We start from the raw sequence: 10,788 nt of genomic DNA, 5'->3' as shown, positions 1-10,788 counted from the left end.
AATACAGGTGAAGAAGCAGTTCTCAGTCACTGATATGTGTTTTGGTGTGTACAGGTTGATTCTGAAGTTTGGAGCACTGAACTCACTGTATAGTGACCGACTTCATGTCCTGGGTTCCTCTGCCGTAGATGTTCCCCTGGGGGTCCTTCACAGCCGCGAACGCATCGTACTTCCAGTGCTCCTGTAGAGAACATCACGCAGATGTCATGCTTCCTTTTTCTTTTTTTTCAGATCATTGGAATATACTCATATATATATATATATATAAATATATAAAGTGGTATTCAAAAGTTTTGAGACTAACACTACTACCTGGTGTTGTTATACATGTGTTACCATGACTGTGATTTCATCACGAACAGTGAGTACGAATGAAGAGTAAATGAAATTCTGTGTGAAGCTGGGCAGATCTGCCACAGAGACGTTTGACGTGTCCTAGTTTTTTTCCATGTGAGCCGAGCAACATTAAAAAAAAAAACCAGCACTGAAGATACCTAATAATGCTTAATGATACCTAATGATACTTAATAACGCCTAGAAAAACGTAATAATACTCAGTAATGCTTAATAACAAGCAGCTCCTTTGTTACTCAACTGCAGACACCACAGTGTGACCTTTGAGTCTGACGAGGTTTGTGTGTGAACAGGTTCGTGATCATGTAGATGAAGTGTGGACAGTAAAAACAGCTGCTAGGAGTCAGTGTATGTCTTACAGTAAACAGTATATCTGAAATACAGAGCTACGGCATGATTATGGGATTGATGAGATAGACAAGGAACTTTTAGAGGAACTTCAGAGAGTCCTGCCACATACATATGCACTGTTCCCCCCCGAGTTACTGTGAGGTACATTTGAGTTCCTTTGTGTGTTCTTGCGGTACCTGGTACACAGGAACGACGTCGGTGTGAGAGTTTAGAAGGATGGACTTCAGCGCAGGATTCGTGCCTGTCCACGTCAGGATGGTCATGACTCTACCAGGACACATCTGAGACATGGAGAAAGAAGGGTTACCACACATCGGAGATGTATTATTTAATGTATAACACTAAATATAACTCCTTCATGCAGATTAAACCAGACACCGAAAGTTCCTCTGCTCCCTGGACCATGATGAGGTGTGCTAACATGCTACATATTGATGCTTTACCATGTCTGATGTTCTCATTAGAGCTTTCTGAAGCTCATGTAACACATTTTACTGTGTCTAATAAACTGCCTGTGTAGTTCATTACACACTTCACCTCCACTTTCTTCATGGGCAAACCGAGTTCCTCGGAAATCCTGGCCAGGAACCTGAGAGCAGCGTCTGTGCATGCACACACACACACACACACACACACACACACACACACACACACACACGTTCAAGTCAGAAACTTAGACAAACCCCTGCAGAAAAATATGCTGACATTGATCATTTTCTCAGCATGTCAGCATGTTTAGTGTGTTTCCAGTGTATTCATCCCTGAGCTTTGTGGTGTGTGTGTATGTGTGTGTGTGTGTGTGTGTGTGTGTGTGTGTGTGTGTGTGTGTTGTAACAAATTAGTAACTGTATTAAATGTAACTGTATTAAATCTGCAGGCTGTGTGTGTGTGTGTGTGTGTGTGTGTGTGTGTGTGTGTGTGTGTGTGTGTGTGTGTTGTAGGAAAATGAAGCCCTAAATCACAGTGTCTTTCTGAGGAACCCTGCAGCACAGACACATGCAAATACGTGTATCAGATCACGTGTTAATGAAGGTTGTTATGATGCAGGATGGAAAGTGCTGCATGTTAAAGAGCAGACAGAAGGAAAAGGCGGAGTCACTGTTACTGTAAATAAACAATGAATAATTCAGTTCCTTCTTTGGTGGAATAAGAACTCGACTGCCTGCCCTCCTTCCCTCTTTCACTCCCTCCCTCCCTCCCTCTTTCACTCCCTCCCTCTTCGTGTAAAAATACATGATAAACAACCCTGTGCTATGTTCAGCTTCATAGAATCCTCTACGGTGAAAACACACACCTCTATATGTGACGAAGGGTGAATGAGCCTAACCGGATTTTTCCAGATAGGACACTCCATACTGGATTACAACACACAGCTGTGCTTGGGTTTTCCGACATGAACTCAAATCTACATAAACCCTCCTCTGGTCTGGAATTACTTATATATATATATATATATATATATATATATATATATATATATATATATATATATATATATATATATATATATATTTTAGTATAATACAAGGTACTACCATAATAACTCAAATATATCATAACCATGACCATGAGTGAGTGAGTGAATAAGTGAGTGAGTGAATAAGTGAGTGGGTGAGTGAATAAGTGAGTGAGTGAATAAGTGAGTGAGTGAATAAGTGAGTGGGTGAGTAAGTGAGTGAATAAGTGAGTGAGTGAATAAGGAGTGAGTGAGTGGGTGGGTGAGTGAGTGGGTGAGTGAGTGGGTGAGTGAGTGGGTGGGTGAGTGAGTGGGTGAGTGAGTGGGTGAGTGAGTGGGTGAGTAAATGGGTGAGTAAATGGGTGAGTGAGTGGGTGAGTGGTGAGTGAGTGGTGAGTGGGTGGGTGAGTAAGTGAGTGAGTGGGTGGGTGAGTGAGTGGGTGAGTGAGTGAGTGGGTAAGTGAGTGAGTGGTGAGTGAGTGAGTGAGTGAGTGGGTGGGTGAGTGAGTGAGTGAGTGGTGAGTGAATAAGTGAGTGAGTGAGTGGGTGAGTGAGTGGGTGAGTGGTGAGTGGTGGTGAGTGAGTGAGTGAGTGAGTGAGTGAGTGAGTGGTGAGTGGTGAGTGAGTGGGTGGGTGAGTGAGTGGTGGTGAGTGGGTGAGTGGGTGAGTGGGTGAGTGAGTGGTGAGTGGTGGTGAGTGGTGAGTGAGTGGTGGTGAGTGAGTGAGTGGTGAGTGAATAAGTGAGTGAGTGGTGAGTGAGTGAGTGAATAAGTGAGTGGTGAGTGGTGGTGAGTGGGTGAGTGGTGGTGAGTGAATGAGTGAGTGGTGGTGAGTGAGTGGTGAGTGAGTGGTGAGTGGTGAGTGGTGGAGTGAGTGAGTGAGTGGTGGTGGTGGTGAGTGAGTGAGTGAGTGGGTGAGTGAATAAGTGAGTGAGTGAGTGGGTGAGTGAGTGGGTGAGTGGTGAGTGGTGGTGAGTGAGTGAGTGAGTGAGTGAGTGAGTGAGTGGTGAGTGGTGAGTGAGTGGTGGTGAGTGAGTGGTGGTGAGTGGGTGAGTGGGTGAGTGGGTGAGTGAGTGGTGAGTGGTGGTGAGTGGTGAGTGAGTGGTGGTGAGTGAGTGAGTGGTGAGTGAATAAGTGAGTGAGTGGTGAGTGAGTGAGTGAATAAGTGAGTGGTGAGTGGTGGTGAGTGGGTGAGTGGTGGTGAGTGAATGAGTGAGTGGTGGTGAGTGAGTGGTGAGTGAGTGGTGAGTGGTGAGTGGTGGAGTGAGTGAGTGAGTGGTGGTGGTGGTGAGTGAGTGAGTGAGTGGGTGAGTGAGTGGGTGAGTGAGTGGTGGTGAGTGAGTGGGTGAGTGGTGGTGAGTGAGTGAGTGGGTGAGTGAGTGAGTGAGTGAGTGGTGAGTGAGTGTGAGTGAGTGAGGTGAGTGAGTGAATAAGTGAGTGAGTGAGTGAGTGGGTGAGTGGAGTGAGTGAGTGGAGTGAGTGAGTGAGTGAATAAGTGAGTGAGTGAGTGGGTGAGTGAGTGAGTGGTGGTGAGTGAGTGAATAAGTGAGTGGTGAGTGAGTGAGTGAGTGGTGGTGGTGGTGGTGAGTGGTGGTGAGTGAGTGGTGAGTGGTGGTGGTGGTGAGTGGTGGTGAGTGAGTGAGTGAGTGGTGGTGAGTGAGTGAATAAGTGAGTGAGTGAGTGGTGAGTGGTGGTGAGTGAGTGAGTGAATAAGTGAGTGAGTCAGTGGGTGAGTGGTGAGTGAGTGAGTGAGTGGTGAGTGAGTGAGTGGTGAGTGAGTGAGTGAGGTGGTGAGTGAGTGGTGGTGAGTGAGTGAGTGAATAAGTGAGTGAGTGAGTGTGAGTGAGTGAGTGGGTGAGTGAGTGAGTGGTGAGTGATTGAGTGAATGAGATTGTGAATGTATGGGAATGAAATGAGTGAATTTATGAGATAAATGATGTTAGTCAGTTAGTTACACTATAATTTACTGCCATGTCAGATACTGAGACTATCTTCATGGCGAGATAAATGATTAAGATGGTAAATGAGTGACTGAATGAGTTGGTGAGTAAATGAATGGGTGAATCAGGTAGTGAATAAAATGATTTAGGGGTGAATGAATGAATGAATGAATGAATGAATGAATGAATGAATGAGTAAGTGGGTGAGTAAATGAGATGGTGTACAAGTAAATGTGTGAGTGAATGGGTGAATAAGTTGGTAAATAGGTGAATGAGTGAGCGATCTGTAACTGAAGTACCGTAGTCTGGTTCTGGATGGACCGTCTTTAGACGGAGATATTCCCTGAAAAGAGAAACAGAGGGATCTTCACTTGTTCCTCCTCCTCCTCCTCCTCCTCCAAGGTTCTCTCCATCCTGATCGGGCAACATGCCTCTGTCTCTCAGAGATGATTAACCAGCAGGAGCTGACAGGTCACACACACACACACACACACACACACACACACACACACAGATTAACCACTGCCGTTGCTGTGTCAGCACTTTATATAAACTGTCCTGTGTCCTGTACATGCCTTTTTATTAAAAAGCACGACTCATTATTCCTGTTAACATGATCATCTCCTCTCTCTCCCTCTACAGTTTCATCATTAAGGTCAGAAGCATGACAGGCTGCATGTTTATCTTTAACTACAGAACATGCAGCAGTACAAATATTAACATCATAATAAACAAATATTACTTTAAAAATAGAAACCTAAATGCTTTGCAGGAACGACAAAAGTCTGCTGATTACGCAGCTGTATCTCTCTTTTATAAAGCCAGAAAATACACTTTTTTTTTTAGAAATAATAAAAATCCAATTATAACCGATTATAAACACTTTATACGCATTCGAAAAGAAAAGAAAGTGGCCTTGGTTTCATGATGACGTTCTCCCCCCTGCTTTTTGGAGAAATGTGCGGATCTGATCTGGAGTCAGTGTCCGCCGCTCTATTGGCATTTTTTAATAACGACACTAAGAGTAGTAACTGATCTGAGAACAGCCATAAAGCCGAATCTCACAATGCGTCTGATTCAAGTGTCTAATTTACACTACAGAATTTGGAGCCACGCAGATGTTTCACAGCAAACAGGAAAAGTGACCAGTGATCACCATTTTCCTCAAAACACCTCACGTCCTCCTCGGGGTTCAACATGTGGAAGTCTAAAAAGGAGTTTATTCTAGAAGATTCTTATTAAAAAAAAGGATAGTATAAATAAATGAATAAAGTATTAGCTAGCTAATCTGGCTAGTTCGCGACATCCAAGGACGAGGATGGGGTTTACCTGTGTAGATGTGATGGTCAGGAGATTCAGCCAGCACCAGCAGACTCTTGAATGCTTCTGGATGAAAGGAGAAGTTGGGATTTTTATCTTCAGTGGTTTCGCAACCGGACAGCTCCACACACCCGCACTATTTCTTCATACTCTGTAGTAGGCGAGTGTACACGACTCTCCTGCTGTTTACACACCGACACCTCGAGCTTCTCGCTTTATAATGTCTTTGCTAATGAAGATCAGTCTTCGGAAACACACGTAGGAGATGTTCCTGCGTTCCTCACTCCTGTTTCTAAGCCTACTAGTTTGTCATACTACGTAGGGCGCTGGAGTTTTGATCTGAGCCCGGGTTTGTTTTTAACCGGACACGGCGAGGAAAAGTAATCGATCACCGAGTCATCCATGATCTCCCCGTCCTCACTGTGGCCTCCTGTCTTCATTCGAACACATGATGATGTTGTGGAGGGACTGTACACAAAACACCACTCTTACACTGTTTATTAACATCTTGTTCCATAGTTCACCTCCAATCTGACCTGTGTTCCACCTCTACTTCAGGTGACACACACCAGATCAGCAGGATATCTGCCTGTAAAGACACACGGATGACTTATAAAGGGGCATGATTTTATTATTGTAGCAGAAAATAAGTGTTCATGATCATTTAAATAGATATTAATCAGTGTTTAACATAATATTAATATTAATAGATCAGTGTGCTGAGAGTATCATTCGAGTCTTTTCACATAAACTGAGTTGATTAGGGTGAGAAAAATCATAACAGGAACATTATAGTTATAATAAATCAGTACTTTGGATACTTTAGTATATTTGAAGTTTAAAGGGACACTTTTACTGGAGGAATATTTTAGAGTGAATCTCTACTTTAACTCAACCACGTGGTTTGTGTACTTCATCCACCACTGCTTTACACCACACAACAGTGTCACAGATACACAGACTTGTGAAACCACACTGAACATCTCTGGGATGAACTGGATCCTCCTGGAACCATCTGGAATCAGTCTGATCTCACTCTCAGCTGAATGATCACTAATCTGAACAAGGACACCCCTATTTATAGTAAAAAGGAGAATAAATCCAGAGATGTATAATAAGCACATTACACAGACTTTCGACATCACAATCATTTGTAGTTGATGTTCATCTCCATTCAAAGACCTCCATGAAAACGGAGACCTGTTTGCTGTACTGATGTCAGAGATTATATCAGTAACACACCCCATTCTAATCTACTATATGATTATTATTATTATAAAAACTGACAGTGGTCTGTTAATTAGTAATCTGCTGCTGATTAATTCGTGGTTCTGTAGTAAAGTAAATCTCCTTTAACATTTCAAAAGGGTGAAAACAGGAGCACTGAGACCGGTGAAAAAAACACATGGTGATCAAGTAAAATCCTGATAAGGAGACTTTTATTATTCCTTTTAGTGTCAATACTGTTCAGCTCTTTTCTATTTACAAGCGGTGAAACCACATGTAATGGACTGTACACTGTACACACACACACACACACGCAAATAAAATAAAATAATGGAAATAAATAAGTCACAATGCAACACACACGGAGTGGAAGAACACTGCATTAGTGTAAAGTGTCTACAAGCAACAGGGTTAAAGTGGAAAGCACGAGAAGTGTTAACATGCACACACAGAGAAGAGCGCCACCAGGTGTCAGAGACAAAGCCCTGAGCTGCAGGTTCAGATTGTCTGAAGTTCTTCAGCACTGGTTATATACATGATGTCATCTGCATTTCATATTTCACACCGAGTCTGGACCCTGGGGTTGGAGAAAGGGGGCGTAGCCTATGAGGCGGAGTGAATCCTAACGAATAAGAGTGACTCTGGTTCCGCTGATCACGAACGAGCAGTGCGTTCACGACGAATTGACTGAAAGTCTCTGAGGTGAAATGTTTATCTTCTTCTCAATTGTTCCCTTCCACAGTGTAACTCACTCACACACACACACACACACACACCACAGTGTTTTTTCTTACAGATGGCACTGTAGCTGTGATGATGCATGTGTTTCATATTATTTCTGTAAAGTTAAACTGTCGTAATACTGCTATCTATCTATTTTTATATTTTATATATATATATATATATATATATATATATATATATATATATATATATATATATAATTATTAAGCCGCCCCCCTCCCCAGTGTGTTATTCGAGTGTGTTGAGGAAGTGCAGAAGAGCCTGGTGGAACTCTCGTGGTTTGTCCATGTAGCAGGCGTGCCGTGCTCCTGGCAGCTTCACTACTGAGTGATGAGGAAGATGCTGCAGGTTCTTCAGAGACTGAGAGCCCAGATTAGTGTCCAACTCTCCAACCACAATCAGTGTAGGAGTCTGAAAACACACACACACACACACACACACACACACACACACACACACACACACACACATTATTATAATGCTTGCTGCAGTTTTACCACTTAATGTTGCAAAGCGCTGACACTGGACTCCTTCTTAAATGTCTCCTTAAACACAAGTTGTTTTGCGTGAAGCTTTCACTGTCCATGTTCCTGTGTTGCTATAGAAACCATAGTATATTAAACACACACACACACACACACACACACACACACACACACACACACAGACACAGACACCTGGATGTCGTGGTACTGCTGTTGCGTAAGCGTCCGTGTGGCCACAGGTGCGATGGGGATGAAGGCTCGCAGCTGACTGTTGAACCTCTGCAGGAAGGGCAGAGCATAGTGACCGCTCATAGACGGACTGATGAGAACCGGAGCACGAACTCCCAGAGCCTCGAGGAAGTGCTTCAACAGATCCACGCGACTCTGCTCTGACTTCACCGACTCAGACGCTGGAGACTTTCCAAAACCTAGACAGAGAGAGAATGAAAATCAGACAAACAGATCCAAAGATATTGTATTAGGACACCTGAATTCTCCATCAGCCAGATGTGGTTCTTCTCCAAACTATTACCAAATACCTGGAGGCACACAATTTCATTACATTTTCCCTTCAGTTGAACTAGGAGACCCAAACCTGTTCCAGCACGACAACACCCCTGTGCACACAGCCAGCTCCAGGAAGTTCTTCTGTTCATGAGTTGGAGTGGAAAGTTTCCTGTACACCTTTAGGATGAATGTGAATGCTAACTGTACCCCAGGCCTCCTCACCTCTCCTACATCACTACCTGAATTTACTAACACCATTCAAAACCACACCCCAAAATCTAAAACGTCTCAGAAGAGTGGAGCTTATTATAATCGCAAATGGAGACTAAATGTGGAATAGGATGATCAAGAAGAAGAACATACCAAACTTATGCTCAGGTGTTCTATGACCGTCTAATAAATAAACAAATATCCAGAGGATATCAGTGCATGTCTCAAACACTGAGAGAAAGTGGTGTGTGTGTGTGTGTGTGTGTGTGTGTGTGTGTGTGTGTGTGTGTGTGTGTGTGTGTGTTTGTGTGTTTGTGCGTGTGCGTGCATGTGTACCAGGCAGGTCCAGAGCCAGGGCCTGGTAGCGGTTAGCGGCGAGCAGACTGAGTGTGCCCAGCTCCTCCCACGTCCTGGAAGTGAAAGCCTGACCGTGCAGCAGCACCACCTGCAGCCTGACACAGGAATTACACCCCCCCCATCATCATACACATTTTATTATACTATAATAACATTATATATATTTCAGTTTGTTTAAATATAATAATAAATAAGATTTTAAATAAAATATGTATTTATTATCCCTATGCTTAATCATTTATAGCATCTCCTGCATGTGTTATAAATAGATATATTGTAAAAAAAAAAAAAAAAAAGTTTGCTACATTATAAAAATATTACTTCGTTGTAATGACGTTACCGGACCTGACCTGGGTAGGACCTGTCTCCCGGCCGAGTCCACAGGCAGTGCCTCTCTGAAGAAGAGCGGCGGGTCACTGGGGATCTGTCCTGTGCGGACGGTGATGTTGATGGGTGACGGAGAAGCTGAGATGAGCCTCTGCGTCCTCTGCACTGCCAGAGAAGGCTCGGTGTTGCTCTGTCTGACAGAGGACGGCAGCAGCAGGTACAGGAGCACGGTGAGGAGCAGCACCAGGCCCAGCACCACCGCACGGTTACGCAGAAAGCTCATTGTGTATCTGGAGTGTCTACGCACAGGAGAAAGGATTTACATTTTATTAACACTTGTCAGGTTTCAGAACTCGGTGGTCATGATGAACAGTAAAACCTTTACAATAAAAACAACACAAATCTTCTGAAGTGTCCTGTTCTGGAGCTACAGGATATCCACAAACATGGTGCTGATAAAATTCTCCCAGAACTCTTCCAGGAGAACCAGTTGTGCTGATCATCTCACCTTTTTCCAAAAACTCAGGAGGATTGTCAGACAGATATCAGTTACACAAAGTCAACATTAATCGGAATCCTGGTGGAACAGGAACCGTATTGCAACAAAGAAACCACACCAGATACCAAACAGAAGTGAAAAAAACATGTCTGACCATTGCCCATGAAACAGACTTGTCATTATGTGGTGTCCATTGGATGTATATTACATTTGGCAGATGTGCTTATTCAGTCCAGACTTACATTTATCTCATCCATATTACTGAGTAGCTATGAGTTTAAGGGCCTCGCTCAGGGGCCCGGGGAAAAAATACACAACTTCATACTGAATTTATAATCTGTAACTCCAGTGTCCTTCTTTTACCATTTGGCAGTGTTGTGTGTGTTTTATAGTTAATTAAACATTTAAATAGAAAGAAAAAATGAAAGGTGGAGGTCAGTCACACTCACTCACACACACACACACGCGCGCGCACACACACACACACACGCGCACACACACACACAGACACACAAACACACAGACACACAGACACACAAACACACAGACACACAAACACACAGACACACACAGACACACACACTCACAGATGAAACGGATGTACACATTGCTGTATGAGGTAGGTGTGTGTGTGTGTGTGTGTGTGTGTGTGTGTGTGAGAGATGGAGCTCGGTGGTGTGGAATTAAAGCGCATCTGATCCATGCGCAGATCGGGGATCATGGTTAAGGTCAGCTCCTGCACCAGAGCTAGATCACACACTTCGGCTAAAGGAGTAAAGAGAAACATCATCACGGATTCTGACTCACCTACAGAGGAACCTAGAGAGGAACGCTGTGAGGATGGAGCTCGGAGTAGAACGCTGTGAGGACGGAGCTTCTCAGGACAGACATCTTGACAGCGCGGTGCAGGATTCGCTCAGGCGTTGCACCAAAACAGTTCCGGGTGTGAACGCCTTCAGTGCGGACAATGGTTCCGCTGTGTCTTCTGTTTCTCCTGTAATCTATAATAACC

General features: G+C 43.8%; 2 protein-coding genes across 3 annotated transcripts in view; both read right to left on the bottom strand.

Moving 5' to 3' along the window:
• Nucleotides 1-5,874, bottom strand: part of LOC124402449 (aminoacylase-1-like) — a 9,499-nt gene extending 3,625 nt beyond the window's left edge. The window contains exons 1-5 of one of the 2 annotated variants that reach the window (XM_046875504.1): nt 5,430-5,874; nt 4,400-4,564; nt 1,243-1,307; nt 882-986; nt 87-181 (exon numbers count right to left, since the gene is read on the bottom strand). In XM_046875504.1, the coding sequence (XP_046731460.1) occupies nt 87-181; nt 882-986; nt 1,243-1,307; nt 4,400-4,529 (395 nt within the window). In that variant the 5' untranslated portion in view covers nt 4,530-4,564; nt 5,430-5,874. The remainder of the gene's footprint in view (nt 1-86; nt 182-881; nt 987-1,242; nt 1,308-4,399; nt 4,565-5,429) is intronic. The other variant, XM_046875503.1, reaches the window with a different exon arrangement.
• Nucleotides 5,875-6,842: 968 nt separating this feature from the next.
• abhd14a (abhydrolase domain containing 14A) lies at nt 6,843-10,770 on the bottom strand. The gene is made up of 6 exons (XM_046875512.1): nt 10,584-10,770; nt 9,301-9,576; nt 8,930-9,045; nt 8,069-8,304; nt 7,588-7,802; nt 6,843-7,553 (listed from the first exon to the last, which is right to left on the bottom strand). Exons 2-5 carry the CDS (start codon nt 9,558-9,560, stop codon nt 7,620-7,622), a joined length of 795 nt encoding a protein of 264 aa, XP_046731468.1. The 5' UTR covers nt 9,561-9,576; nt 10,584-10,770; the 3' UTR covers nt 6,843-7,553; nt 7,588-7,619.
• Between the last annotated feature and the right edge of the window lie 18 nt (nt 10,771-10,788).

The sequence above is a fragment of the Silurus meridionalis genome, chromosome 19 (assembly GCF_014805685.1).
Source record: "Silurus meridionalis isolate SWU-2019-XX chromosome 19, ASM1480568v1, whole genome shotgun sequence".
In the NCBI taxonomy this organism is placed as follows: Eukaryota; Metazoa; Chordata; class Actinopteri; order Siluriformes; family Siluridae; genus Silurus; species Silurus meridionalis.
Note: the sequence above shows the minus strand (reverse complement) of the source record. Positions and strands in the feature narration are given on the sequence as shown.